At 38.3% G+C, this 15,905-nt stretch overlaps 1 protein-coding gene across 1 annotated transcript; it reads right to left on the bottom strand.

The window, feature by feature from the left end:
• Positions 1-1,007: 1,007 nt before the first annotated feature.
• On the bottom strand, positions 1,008-10,651 carry lancl1 (LanC antibiotic synthetase component C-like 1 (bacterial)). The gene is made up of 9 exons (XM_084713836.1): positions 9,993-10,651; positions 9,782-9,899; positions 8,420-8,630; positions 6,950-7,097; positions 6,448-6,594; positions 4,890-5,072; positions 4,339-4,515; positions 2,971-3,043; positions 1,008-1,685 (listed from the first exon to the last, which is right to left on the bottom strand). Exons 1-9 carry the CDS (start codon positions 10,077-10,079, stop codon positions 1,609-1,611), a joined length of 1,221 nt encoding a protein of 406 aa, XP_084569962.1. The 5' UTR covers positions 10,080-10,651; the 3' UTR covers positions 1,008-1,608.
• Positions 10,652-15,905: the final 5,254 nt, after the last annotated feature.

Here is a 15,905-nt window from a genome sequence, read left to right on the forward strand (position 1 = left end):
CAGTTTTTCCCTCGTGAAGATTTAGCCCGACTCTTCCAACAAATGGATGCCTTAGGTAAGTGGATCCTAAACGTGGGGGCGTAGAGCCACAGCGGCGGTGGGGGGGGTGGAGGTAAACAACCAGTCGAGAAATATGGAGTTAAACATGATTAGTGTCGGGAAAATAAACAAGAGTTTGCTGATGCTATCATACTGACCTTACCTTTTTCCAATTACAACTAATGCCATAAACAGACAGATGAAAAAAAGGGAATAAAATAAATACAAGAAGCAAAAATTATTTACTCTGGTGACAGACTTAAAGTAATTAAGCTGTAAACATTTATGAGCTGACATGCCTTTTTTATTTGTTATAAATTCAGAAGACGGAAAATAGCATTCAGTTTCAATTTGGAACAACTTGAGGAATTTAGCTTTTTGAAAATGAATTAATTCCCTAATTAAATAAAAAAAGATCAACAATGGTGCATAGATTTTTGTCCTTACATTCAAAATAAATGATAATATCTATCCTCTCTGTGATAATCACATGCGGTCTGTGTTTCCATGAAGACGAAGGCTATTATGACATCGCAAATAACTGGAAAAATACTGTATAAAATATAAATAAATCCGTCGTTTTTATTTATATTTGGCAGAGAGGAGTAAATCTGGCAAAACATGCCTTCAAACACTCTCTCTGGTGGAAGTATTTAAAGTAGAATAGAACTATTTCCTAAATAATAAGTCAAAACAAATGACATAATTGAGATTTTTAGACCGTCTTGTATCCTGCATCCATATCTCCACTGAACACGGAAAATTCAACCTGATTAGCATAAAATCTGACTGTCAGATAATCTATTCACGATGAGACAAGTTTCAAGGCGAATCTCTTTTGCTGCCAAAGAATGTACTTCAGTTGCCAAGTGGAGGTCAGACACTCATTCATACATTGGTGGCTCTCTGCTGCCTCCTTGTGGCCATTCTTCGCTGCTGCAGAGTTGCACCAAAATAAGAGCAGGAGGTAAAATTCAGAACAGAGCAACAGCTGTAAAAAGACTCATGATTTATTGCTCAGACAGTGCAAAGGACAGGCAACAGTTTACACTTTAAGGTTAATCCCTCAACACATGTAACACCGTGTGCTGCTCTATTTTTAGTGCATTGTAACGAGCTTTGCTGTTGAGAAAATAGCAAACTAAAACATCCATTTCCTTTTTGACATATCAAACTTACAGAATATACAGTTAAGTTCTAACAAAACTCTGTTTAATCCTCCCACAATTTAGTTTTAATCTGAAAATGAAAATTAGTTCCTTTCCAGCTGCAGTTAATAAAGCCAAGAGTTTAATTTAAACACAAAAAGCCAGAGAAGCTGTCATCTTTGACACATCTTTGAGATAATTACGGAGTTGAGATGCGAGTATTTATGCTGTTCATAACATGTCAGGCTACCAGAAGGAGAAAGAGCAGGAAGAACATGGCACGACGAGTCAAAGTCAGTCCCAGGATTTCATTTATCGAGATGATGTGAAGTGTTTTCGCGTACGAGCGTGACAGAGAGGAGGAGAGTGCGTCGTCTTCGGGTTTTATTTTGCTGTCGTGTGTGTACCTGTGGAGAAACGCTTACACCTCAAAGGCCGGGAACCTCGCTTTCATTGGCTGCAGGAGGTCGGCCAAGAAATAGATGGTGCCGGCCATGCCTGTAAACAGAGAGTGACACGCTGAGTTCACAGCTGCAACACAGACACATTGAGATACAGCAACACACACAAAACCCTACATAATATTAGATTGTTTGTACCGATTCATCTTAATGGTTTGTACTGCCAGTGTACTTTGTTGAACATAAATGAGACTCTTTCTGGATTGTCCAACGTTACCGACCCTTGGTGACATACTATTTATTATGGCCCAGGAAACACCAAAATCATTTCTTGCTCTTAACTATGAACAACTATCAACAACGGCATTCATATAACCTGCTTCACCGGAAATCAATCCGATAAAATTCACACGACCTGCTTGTCTAGTGTTGTAACTGTGATTTACAGTCGGTGTTGCGCCGCTGCCTGACATGCCGGTGCATCAGAACATCAGCCACTGCAAAATGATGCAACCTGGCAACTGCACAAGTCTGAAATATCATTATGTCGTCGTGTGCCAAACACAGGAAGACTGCATTAGCAGAAACTGAACCAGAATTAGAGCTGGGACTAATCCAATCTGATATCAGTATCAGGTTCTGATGTCACCAATCCAGATTCCATAGTCTGATCTTTTTATAAGCTCACAGTCAAAAAGCCTACTTACTACACAGTTCAAATAAATTGCTTTGGAATACATTTAAATTAGACACAGTTTTGCACAGTTTTTGCTCTCTTCACGCAGGATGTGCAGGATTAGTCGAGTAAAAAACATTAAGCGTTGCTATCTTCATGAGTTGGCACCACAAATACTATTTATTTCATCTGTTTACAGTTTTTTTGTTGCCCTGCAGACGCTGTGATCCTGCTCAGTCTGAAAACGCATTTAGTGAATTGTTTGGATAACATGCAATGTTCATAATGCATGGTGCAAAGTACCACATGTTTCAACAGCATTTAAAATACCATTTGGTTATTTAAGAATGTGATTGCTGGCTTTAAATGGCTTTTAATACACAGTACTTTTTTCAGATAATTAGAGCTGCAACAATGAATGAGTTAATTGATAAATAATGAGTATTACATTAACAGCCAGCTATTTTGATAATCGATTTATCCGTTTGAGTCATTTTTTAAGAAAAAATTCTGATTCCAGCTTCTTAAAAAGAAATACTTTCTGGTTTCTTTACTCCTTTACAACAGTAACCTGAATATCCTTTGGTTGTTGTGGACAAAACAAGCCATTTTTTTTTTTTTTTTCCCTCCTTTTAACATTTTCTGACATTGTATGGACCAAACAACTAATTGATTTTGGCAAGTGGGACATGTCATCACGTATTACCTTCAAAAAGCGAGTAGGGTGTGTCTGGTGTTCGGCATCCATGTTTGCCGTAGTTCATGCACCAGTCTGCAAACTGGAGAGACAAAGAGAGACAGTGTCATAATAACATCGTGGACCGAAGCTGAACCCTCCCGGGAGAATAGCGAGCAATGTCAACAACAGCTAAAAATTGTGCTCCGCTCGGTGAAATCCAAGCATCTGTCACGGTATCAGATTATGACCACAATGTCACTCTGTTGCACTGGGAGAATGTAACAGAGCTTAGGCAAGACATCTGAGGGGTCTATTTCCATCCTCTATGAATAGATTCATATTAATGATGGTACACGTGGGACTCAAGCCACCTGGAGCGTATCCAAAAGAGAGCTCACTACCGGGCCCCGCTCAGGCCCGCTTTGACGGCGACTGGCACCGACAGCTACCAACCTATTGTCAATAAACATAAAAGGCGCTGCCTCTCACATGCTCCCCCCTTTCTGGAATAATTTTCGATCTGAAAGCTGGCGAGAGGCCAACTGCACTGTGATCGGCTGCACTTTGAGCTAACTTTAATATGACTTTCACGATCAAAGTCAGAGAAAGACACAATATAAAGCCTGAAAAAACAAACAAAATGAACTTTTATAAGAGCACGAGAAAAAATATCCTGATGACAAGCCATAATAACTACATAAAAGGTTGAAATTATGAGAGGAAAAAGACAAATATATGAGTTAAAACTGGAGAAAAAAGGTTGACATTATGAGATAAAAAGTCTTAATTGGGAAGTTAAAAAGTAGTTCATTATGAAAAAAGTCAAAATTATACGACAAAAGGTCAAAATTACGAGATAAAAAGTTGAAATTATGAAATAAAAATGGGACAATGTGATGTAAAAAGTCATAATTAAGGGATAAAAAAATCTAAATGATCAAATATTAAAAAAGTCATCACTTTTACCTCATAATTATGACTTTTTAATAACAAAACTAATACGACTTATCATGGGCTTCACCTCATCTGTGATTCAATTATTTCTAAAATGTTTTTATTTCCTGCTATGAAAACAAACACAGTGAAACAGTGAAAACAAAGAGACATGCCCTCTGTATGTTTGTCTCAAAACAAACTCAACTTTTAATGGATAAATAAAGTTTTTAAAAAATTCCTCTTCTTCCCACTGAGAAAGGTAAACAACTTCTAATCATAATTCCTCACTGTCAAACTGCTGAGGCATTAATCAGGTATTTCTGGGCACTAATTAAGACGGATGCACTGCAGGAGTGCCACCATTAATACGTGCGGTTGTTTGATCACTCAAACGGCGGCTGCACGGCGTGAATGATGTATACTGATTACATTATAAAGTCTCTTTCATGTTGCTCTCACCATGCAGGCTCTGTAAAGGTGCTTGGGGTCCTGCGTTTGCCGGTAGAGGGCCAGGAAGACGTAGGCGTTACCCGCCGCGCCGTGACACAGCCCATAGCCCTTCTTTAGCAAGCCGTATCGCCACACCACCTCGCCGCACTGCAGGGCGTCGGCCAGGTACTGAGGCACGCCAAAGACCTGGGACGGGAAACAAAACAGAGGAGGAAAAAGCTCATTAAAATGCTTTTGTAGATGTGAATGGTGACAATAAAGCTATTTCTTGTAAGTTTATGGGTATAAAAGCCTGATAGAAAAACAAAAACATCTGCTGTCAGTAAAACTAAATCACTTTGTCATATTTTAGCTTTATTTTGAAACAGGAAATAGAAAGAAAATAAAGCTCTGGAGGCACAGCAGTTGAGATTACAACCACAGGATGGCACTGTGACTCTGTGAATCAACTCTTGTTGTTCTCTAAAAACACTTGACTCCATGAAAGAGCTTGTTTTTTTTAAATCTGATATAAAGTGAATTTATTTCATTTTTCAAAATAAACCTCCCTCTGTGTTTACCCTGTACGCCTGCAGCAGCATGTAGATCACCCCCGGGGAGCCGTGGCACCAGTGCACCAGCAGGTCTCGGTCGTCCCCGATGCAGGGAGGGTAGTTTCCTGTGGGGAACTTGAGGCGACAGACATGGTCGACGCTGGGCTTGACCAGCCTGTGCACGTTCTCCTCCATGCTGACGAAGCCCGGCTGTGCATAGGACAGTTTAGTTCTTGTTATCATAAGTAGTTATTTATTTTGACAAGTTTTAACAAGTGTGTTTGTTCTATATATCATGCAACAACAGAATATATTTGAATTGAAAGTTTATCTTCATATAGAAACAGTTGTTTATTTAAAATGGTTTTGTTTGCAATAAACAGAGTAATTCATAAACTTTTGTTTGACTAGTTTATGAGGGAACCCGCCTGTTACAAACTGCACTGTAGTAATAAAAGTGTCTGAAACTAATTTTTGAGCCCACGTAAAAGAGACTGGTCTGATTAAAAAATAATAAATAGGCAAACTGTATCATACTGGGCTTTAGTTTTTCAGTTGATTAAATATTTAATCAATTTAGCAACAATTTTAGTAATCAATGAATTCTTTAAGTGTCTTATCGTGCTAAATGTCAAGTATTCCCTGGTTCTGGGATCTCAAAGGTGAAGATTTACATCTTTTCTTTGTTTTGCATCTTTCTAAAGTGACTTTCTTTTGCTTTAGAAGCGTTGGTTGGACAAAATAAGCTATTTTAAAATTTCATATTGGGATCTCTCAACCTGTGATTAGGGTTTCTGAGCGTTTCTGTAGTTTTGTAGATTCAAGAAGTAATCATGTAATTGCAAAATGATTAGATTAAACTGGGCTGTACCTAATAGTTAAAAGCTTCTTGCATAAAGTTGACATTCAAATTCTACATCAACATTTGAGGGTTGCACAGATTTTTTCCTGCATGTTTATTCATTCTGGTACTTCTGTATAATTGTACATACACAGAAAAGCGTTTTCACTTTGTTCTTAACTGTCATTTTTACTCAGAGAAAACATGTAACAATTATATATATATATATATGGGCCAGATGATGGCATGACACACAACAAAACATGAAATAAAAACAGAGCTGCAACAATAAATTGATTATTAAATGGAACACCTACTTTTTCTATAGTCAATCAGTTTGAGTAAGAAAAAAAATTCTCAAATGTGAATAGCTTTTAGTTTCTTTACTCTTCTCTGACAGCAAACTGAAAATATCTTTGGGTTGTGAGTAAAACAACATATCTGAGGATGTCATGTTAGGCTTTGTTAAATACTGATTGTCATTTTTCAACATTTTCTGACACATAAACAACTATTAACCGATCCATTAAAACATGCATCCCTGAATAAAAATAACTACTAAACAACTATAACTAATTTTAGTATGAAAAACCTCAATGGAAGCTTTGAAAATAAAAAAAGACATTTGTTACAGATCTAAAGTGCTATGTATTTTTGGCATAATGTTATTTCTATCTCAGGAATATATTCATCAAAATTAAGCATAAAATAGCAACAAAAGCTTCATAATACAGTCAATCTTACCTGCATGAGGAAGTAGTAGATGCCCGCCAGGCCGTGGGCGGCGCCGACGTACTGCTCCTGGTACCACTCGTACATCAGCGGGCTCTGGTTCTGGACCCTGAACTTCCTGCTGAGGTGCTCGCCTGAACCCAGCACGGCCTCACTGATCTGAGGAAGGAAACAACACATCCCGGCTCACAAACACACCTAATCTGTAGAATTGGAAGAAATCAATGGAGATGAATTAGAGCAATTTGGACATCGATATGTGCAAGAGTGAGCAAATTAACGCCCGATGGCAAATCGAGATTGCTGGGGGCAGAAACCCAGAGGTTAGAGAAGCTTTTTTCTGTATCAATTTCCCCTCTTTTTCTTTAATTATTCCCAACCCTTTCATCCAATTAGACTCATTCCTCTTTACCTATGATTACTATAATTGTATGAAGCATTAAGGACAGTTCTGACCAAGAAGTCATGGATGATCAGGCAGCCCGTCGATCTGTTTGGTCTGTTTCTGACCCACCTGCTGGATGTACTGCAGGGGGATCAGGTCCTGTCTGAGCTGCTGGTTGATGAAGACGAGGGAGTAGAGGTATCCCATCCTCCCGTAGAGCATCTCATCAGGCAGCCCGCCTGAGCCTTTCACCACGGTCTGATGAAGCTGCAGCAGTCTGGGAGAGTAAGACAAGAAAAACATGAAATCCATCAGTCAGGATGATTCTTTATAATGACCAGCGAACTAGCTATGATTACCTCTGAGCTATACTATCAAAATTGCAATATGATCAAGTGCAATATACAAATTACAGAACAAAATTGCTTTTTTAAAAAAAGAAATAAAATGAGAAAAATATGAGTTTGGTACAGACCCCAACAAATAATCACAGTTTTAATAGTCTTTCATCACATATCACAATTTCTTTCAAAACAATCGCATATGACTTTTTACCATACAGTGCAGCTGTTCACAATTATACCTCTGGCAGTTTATTAAACTGGATCAGAATCAATATTTACGCACTGTGATTGAAGTAATGCTGTCCAATCAGCATTTAGTTTAAGCAGCATGTGGCGCCGTCGATGCAGATGCTTAAAAAAAATCTATAAAACTTGCACGCTGTGTGTTTGCAATTACATTTCAGAAAACACGCTTGTGCAACAAAAAGTTATGATGCATTACATACTTGATAATAACAGAAGTACACTCTGTCAAGGACCAATAAATATTCAGACACCGGAAATGGAAGGTGAAAAAATGTGTGACGTTGTGTAAAACATAAATAAAAACAAAATAAACTTGTTTTTTGTAGATATATGCTCATTCTGAATATGATGTGTGAAGTCACACTTGCAGGTCTCTTCAATAAAAAGGAGGAGACGCCCTCGCCTTTCTCAGACGGAAACTGAAACATCATTATTACTATGATGGATACTGTAATTAAGATTAATATTAATATTTATCTAAAACTTGATTTCTGATGTGGTACAGGCATCACATTCATTCTTGTGAAAGGGAAATGATTAATTGAATAAATAAAAAGAAAAGAATGCAGGAGTTTTTGTTGCGCATTTTCATTTGTAATTCTTAATCTGATTAGGACCTTGTTTTTTTTCCCCACAGTGCCTGAAAATGCACAACAGAGGCAATCAAGTCAAATCAACAGGTTCAGAACAGCATGATTATTTTATAATACAACGTAATTCTGTCATGTGTGCACAAAAATAGTTTATCAAATCTCTTTCTCTCTCTGAGGCAAGGCAACTTGTAACTGATCTCTTAGAAATGACTGCACAGAGCTAACATTTCTAGCGATGTGGTGTTTCCTCCACCCTGGACACAAAAGTGTGCTGCACATGAAGAGTAATAAGAAACATAACAAGCAAGGGAACCAGTATGAAATGATGCACTCAAGAAAACATTAGAAATTACACTTTTATCAAAGTAAATACCTTCATTTTGAATAATTGATTAACGTATGTATATTAGACTGACCGGTTGATGCACTCGTCAGTTTCTTGCGCCCTCTGCAGGCGGTGGAAGACCACAGCAGCTACAGCCAGAGGCCCGGCGTCCCCACAGAGGAAGGTGACATCATGACGTCTGGTCAAACACTTCAGACTCCGGCTGACGTAGTCGAGTGCTTTCTGAAGGAAGGAGGGCTCGTTGAAAACATTGTGGAGGTGCAGGTAGAGCAGAGCGATGCCTGACGACAGACAGACAGACAGATACATGTTATTATTGCAATCTTTCAAAACTAACGCAGAAATGTTTCAAAAACCATAACTGAAGTAAGGCTGCACATTTAGTAACCTACTGAATTATCTGTTCTCATCTCAGAATACGTTCACATCTTCTATATATATATATAAGTATTTTAAGATTTTTTTTTCTGGTCTTCTGGTGTTTGACTGTTGGTTAGATTAAAAAAAAAGGAATAACCCAATTCAACTTCTGGGAAGATGTAATAAGTAGTGTTTATCTTTTTTTTGACATTTCACGGACCAAAAACAAAAGAACAGTCAGAGCAAATTAATCAAAAATGAATACACTCACAGCCTTTAAACCAGATAAAAAATTGCTTCAGATGCCCCAGTGAATCATGCGTTCTAATACTGAATACAACCTGCATTTTCTGTTCATTAAATTACCATCAAACCGTGAGAAGAAACTGAGAATTAACAAAACATTTACATATAAGGCAGAAAAGAACGGAGGCAAAATATGGGTTTGTTTCAGCGGATAACAATAGCTTATTATTACCACTGCTTCTCATGGCTGATAAAGATAATGAATAATTCATTCCAGCTTTGACCAAACCAAATCTAACTGATTTCACTATTACAACAAAAACAAAGAACAGTTCTGATGCTTCAAATATTCTTTTACAAATATACCCTGGCTTGTTTAAGGCATTTTACCTAAGACTTCAAATTAAACACGTTGACATCTGTCATCCGTAACTCCTTACATCCTCCAATTATGAAATGAATGTTTTAATATTTGGTCAACCATAATGTGCATTACAGCCTATGTCCTCCTTTTGCTCAAAATTTTGCTGGAGGCTTGTATTAAACCGTGGACACCAGATCTAAAACAGAGAAAAGTCTCAGAGGAAAATAGAGAATTTAAGTGTCGCAGCTCCAGAAAGATGAATGAGCGTTCAAACCACTTTTACCAAGCACTTAATAGATTACCAACATTTGGCTGGTGCTAATTTTGGTGTCTAGTCTGCAGTGAGCATCACAATCACATGTGCAGCCTTACTTCTTGACATCAGGTTGCCATATAGTCAGACCCCTGCAATTGCTTGCAATCAGACCAGATGATGTCATGTGTGATGGTGTCTGCCATCACCTGCCCAGCCGGTGTAACTGGTGCAATCTCTTGGGTCAGCAGACCTCAGCCCATTTTCCATGACAGCTAAAAGCTCACTGATCTTGCTGCGCAGCCTCTGGGAAAACTCTGATGTGAGCTGAAGGTTGGGGAAAAAATTAAAATTACGAGGGTTACTGTGCATTAATCACATACGCACACACTTCATTATTATACATTCTTCATGCATTACCTTTCCATGTGAGTCAAACAGCCCCTGTGTGAACTCAGGGCTCCCATCATAGTCGTGATATGGATTCCTCAAGGCTCTTGTGTCCATTTTAACAGCTTTCTGGTTGCTGCAGTGCTGCAACTGCTCTGTATGTGGGTCAGGTAAAAAAAAATAATCTGCGGAGAGATGAAGCAATATCAGGCGCAGGAGACAGAATAGACGAGTGAAATAGAAACAAGGCTAAAAATAGAGAGCTATCGATCTTATAACAGAATATAAAACCTCATAACACATTAAACGTGTTGCAGGGCTACACACCCCCACATACACTGACAGCTTCCAGTTAGCTTAGCTGCACCGCTGAAGCTAACGGCTGAACACGCTACTGTGGCAAAAAAATAACATAAAATATAAATTCAGAATATGCAATTTCTACAAATAGTACGGAATGAGGATAAAACTGAACAATATAAACATCGTCAGCTACCTGCGACTGCTGCACTGTTGATGCTAAGTCTTCTTCGTGGGTGACTGTAACGTCAGTCGGCGCGCTGCCGCCACCTGCTGGTGCGGAAGTGGTACTGCAGCACACAAGACTGGACAAACTGCAGAGAAGAGTAGAAAAGCACTCTTCTAAACACAAATAAAAAAGGATAAAGCATGAAAATAAATAAAAATCCACCCCTACTCAACAAAAAGGGACAAAATGAAGCAGGAAGAACTCATACTACAGTGAGAAATACAAGTGAGACATGGATAAAGGACAGCAGACAAATCAAACAATATTGTAACATGTTTTATTATAATAAAATGTAGTAATAATAACATAATAACATGAAACAGATATATGCATTATTTAAATAAATAAAGGATGTGAGAAAGATCAGAGTAGAGGTGGAGTAGAGATACTTTTGTAAAACTGTTTAATCAGTACTTTTACTGTTACCAAATTATAAAAGTAAAAAGTTGCCCTCTGAAAGACATTTCTACTGACTGTAGAAACAAGTGTTCCTGTGCAAAGATAACTAAAGCTCACCTTTTCTCCACGGTTGCGTCTCACTCTCTGCCATTTACATCTTGTTACGTCTATTCTTTCTTGTAGCATATTTTACATTGATTTTGTCTTGTTGTGCCTTTTATGTTGTTTTTTTTTTTTTTATCTTTTTAAGTCTTGTCATCTTGTTAAGCCTTTTATGTCAAATTGTCCTTTGCATCACATTTGTCTTGTTGCATCTTTTACGTCATTTTCATTTTGTTATGTCCTTAACATTTTTTTCATGATATCTTTTACAATGTTCAGCCTTGTTACATCTTTTTTTGTCCTGTCTTTTACCTCGTATGTTGTTTTCATCTTGTTCCCTTTTTTTGTCCTGTTACATCTTTTTTTCTCTTGTTGCATATTTTTGGTCTTTTTACATATTTCACATCAATTCTGTCTTGTTAAGTCGTGTCATTTTGTTTTGTTACATTTTTTAAGTAATTTTCACCTCAAATCTTTTACATTGTTTTTGTCTTAATACTTTTTTTTTTTTGCCTGATTTTAAGTTTGTAACCTCTTTTATATCATTTTCATCTTGTTACATGTGTTGTTTGTGATACGCACTCATTGATTCACCAGTTGTCCTTTCTATGCATTATTGTCCCATCCATTTAGTCTGAAATCAGTCTTGATTTTGGGAAGGTGGGTCAATGATAATTAAAATCATAATCAATAATTCCTTTCAAATGCATCAACACTAAAGTAACAAGCTTGTTTTGAAAATGTTAGGTGTAGAAAGTACAGATATTTGTATTAAAATGTTGGGAATAAAAGTAAAAAGTTAGTTACTCCTCACCTCGGGATCAGAGTGACCTTATTTACTAAATCATAGACAAAATCACTGGGCTTCTTGCTGAAAAAGAAATGTGGCTACACCACGTTCCCCCCGGAGTCACAGAGGCGTCTAATCTCAGACATTAACCCATCACCATGCATGTTTCCAAAGCTTTAAAGATAATTGCACCAATCATCATCACACCTAAACGCTCCGGAGCCAAACGTTCACCTTTTTAGCAATTCTCCGTACATGCACCGGCGCCATGGAAACGTCATGTGCCGCCAATCCGCTCTTGACCTTCTGCAAAGCCCCAAACAACATGTCATTCCTGTGGATGGTGATGATAATTATTGTGGTCACCGAGAACACAGGGCTTTTTATTGATTGGCACACTGCTGAGTCTCAATGCTGGTGTTCCACATTCTCACTTATTGCAGAGATGGAGGCCGCAGCAGCCTTGTAATCTCCCCTTTTGAACGTTCCTCCCTATGAACGGCACAATGCAAGAGAAAGAGGACATTGTTGTGGCAGCAAGACATTCAAAAGAGAGTGCACTGGGATACGTCCTCTGAAGGGCTTTGATTAGTGCTCTCTCTTTGTTAAAACGCCTCAGTCGCTTCCCCCTTCTCCCCTTTTTCTCCCATGTTTCATCCTAATTCTCTCTAGTTTTCAATGCTCCAGACTTCATCAAAACTGAGCCCTAATTAAACCACACTACGGACCAAATATGGCAGTAGGTTCCCATAAGAGAACGGGCCTGTTTTTATACAGTCAATCCTTTGTGACTCTTGGGATGAAAGCTTAAGAAACAAGATTAATCATTTAAGACTTTTTTTTCTCACATATTACAATGTATTGTTTAGATTTTTTTTTTAAATAAATTATAATAAATATACAGAAGTCTGGTGATCCATGGTCTAAGTCTGATCTTAATTGTTTTCTCTCCTCTGTTCATTTTTTTCTTTTAACTTTTTTCTCTTTTTTCATGTGTTTATTGTAATACTCATTTCGGCCACAAGAAGCCAAAGTATCAATTCAAATATCAAGTCTTCAAACCTGTAAGTTGCATTCTATAAATCTTTACTGGAAAAGCATCCTTCCTATAAGGGGTGAAGTCTAACAACAACAACAGTTTTTAATCCTTTTCCTCTGAAATACTGTTAATAAAATAATAAAATACTGTAGAAAAACACTTAAACATCAATTTTGACTTCATGGGAACTTCAACTTAGGTCGTAGCTATTAGTTAGCCATGAAAAATATGTTTTTCACTCACTGGCTAGCAGGCTAATGACTAACATATGGTTAGTTAACAGCAATTAGCACCAATTCAAATCTATTGCTAGTCAAAATAAGACATGAGAGTAAGGTTACATACTTGCTAGCACACACACGATTCTGAAAAAAAAGTTTACGTGGCCAAACTTTTTTCCCCAGCTGTTTCACAGATGAAGAAAAGAAACTCTGAAAGATTATCCTGGTAAAACCTTTATTTTCATCTGTTCATAAATCATAAATATAAGCGAGAAAACAACTCAGGACTAAGAAAATGAATGACCAGAAATTTTTCCTCACTTGCCTTTCCTTGCTTCTGCAATAAGCTTTTGCTTACCGCTGCTGTTTTGCTACCCTTGAACTGTGGAGTCATCTTGACTTTATATAACAAAATATCGAGTTGCTTATGTGCAACGTTGAATTTTTTTGCTGTCCCTCTGTGCTCCTCATTGTGATGACTTGTGTAAGCTTGTTATTGAAAAGTGCAAATGAAGCTGACAATTAAATTGGACAAAGCACCAGATTTGCTCCAGTCATCACTGTCACTCTTTTGATTTTGTGTTTGCCTCTCTGCTTTTTTTTTAGTGTGTACGCTCCATTATTTTCCTCCAGTCAGAAGGACTTGGCTGCTCATCATTTCCATATCAATTGACCGAGCTGCAGGTGAAGGCTAGTCATGCGGTGCAAAGTATAGAGCCTTCGCTCATACACCTCGGGACTGTTTTACCTTGCCTTGAGGGACGGGGAATGGAAATGAGGCTCAGAATGCAACAAGATTCAGAAGGAGACCTTCGGGCTTGATTAGAGCTCCTTGTTGAAAGACACATTATTGAGCTGAGGCTCCCTCCCACTGCGCCGCTGGGAAAATCAGCTTCACACAGAAAAAAAATATTAATTAGAGTTGATATTGATCATCATTTGTTCCTGGCACAGGACAACATTCAAGCTCAGACCACATCTTGCAGATTGCTGTCTAATCACACAGTCTGACTTCATTCTTTAATATAATACTTATGACTGCTGTGAGCCAGACTTTTGAAGGATAAAGCTGCTGCTACTCTTTATTTTTCTATATAGTTGCTGTCAACAAAGGTAATGAAAACACCAGTGATGGAAGAAGTATTCAAAACCTTACCTGAGTAAAAGTCTAATTGGATAAATGTACTGGCAGTAAAAGGTCCTGGTGGTTGGTTTGTATGTTGCACTTTATTGTTGATGTTTAAGGCTGAGATCAATTCATCTATTTTATATAGTAAATATAGTTATAGTTCAACCTACAGCAAAGCATCATATTCTATAAGATTATCATGTTTGTAGAATCACTGTCCTTGAGAACCATTTATCTCTAAAAAGTCAACTTTTCATGAGCTTGTTTCCTTTTTGTGACAATGTATTTTCCAGGTAATCCAAGATTAAGCAGGTATAATGTTTACCATGTATTTTAGCATATTAGTGTGTTAATCATATGTTAGCATGTGAGCGTCTGCTAAGTAGCACTGAATACAATGTAGGCTTCAGCTGAGGCTGATGGGAATGTCATTCCTTTTCGATTAATTACATCTTTACACACGAAAGGTTATGGGATTACAATTTATTCTGAGTGTCTGGACCAAATTTCATGGCACTCCGTCCAACAGCTGTCGAGACATTTCATCATGAATAACATCAACCTTATGGTGGCAAGGAAAAGTCAGGGTTGCCCAAGCCTGTGAGGGTTATTCTCAAAATTTCAAAACAATCCAAAAAAATAACTACAAGATATTTCAGTCTGGACAGACAGACGTTGCCATCCTCAGGACCACGCACCTCGCCACATCCACAGCTTTAAATAGGCCCGAACAAATGCACTAATACTCCTATTTGAGTGACATTTGTGAAGAACTACAGTACCCAGCTGTCTTAGCAAACACCTAATCCTTAAAAAAAAAAGCAGTGGGTTTGGAGCAGAGAGCCACAGACTGACTAAAAAGGAACACTGGATCATTTTGACTACTTTACCCCACAAACCATCGAGGCTCTCTGCATCTCCCATCTATCACCAGCATCCCCTCTCTGTCCTTCTCCCAGCCCTCCTTGATATTCTTGTGGACAGCCGGTTCGCTGCCAGAGTGTGTGAACGCTGCCAGAGAAGAGTCTCAGCAGACTCCAAACTGTGATGCACAAAGCCGACCACTTGACCCCCAAGTCGTAGCCTGCAGCAGAATTTTCTACTCCCTGTGCAATAAAAAAAAAAAAAAAAAAACTCTTCAGTGTCAGAGAGGATTGCTTCTTGGTCTCTGCTGTCCAACACTGTGTTTGGAGGAGGTGAGGGAAATCAAATGGTGATTCCTCAGCTGTGCACGTTCCATGTTTTACCAGGTGATACCTTGAGCTTTTGGCCATGGGTTGCAAATTTACAAGCCAGTTTGGTCTAGCACTTCCTGATGTGATCAAAACCACTTCCTCTTTGCTTCCTTCCCCTCATTGAAATGTAAAGGTGGCACATTATCACATAGAGGTGTGAAAAGGCTTTCAGAACCAAGCTAACCCAGCTTGGAATTAAAACTTCTCCTGGCTAATGGAAAATAAAATGGATGAAACAAGATTCACCCCCTGTCTTGACTGCGATCAATACGTCAGCATCATGCTTGTTCACACCACACTAAAGCATCTGTCTATATAAGGTTTGTATTGTCCACACATTTCAAAGCGTCCAGCAGCGAAGGAGGAGCCAAACTTTTGGTACAATATGCAATTTTCCTTCGATATGTGTGATACGACGGTATGCCTCACTGTCAGCCAAACCCCACTGACATTTTGCTCAATTTAACCCTTATAAACATCTACACATCCGCAAGACCAT

The sequence above is a fragment of the Lutjanus erythropterus genome, chromosome 24, assembly GCF_056507025.1.
Source record: "Lutjanus erythropterus isolate fLutEry1 chromosome 24, fLutEry1.hap2, whole genome shotgun sequence".
Lineage (NCBI taxonomy): Eukaryota > Metazoa > Chordata > Actinopteri > Lutjaniformes > Lutjanidae > Lutjanus > Lutjanus erythropterus.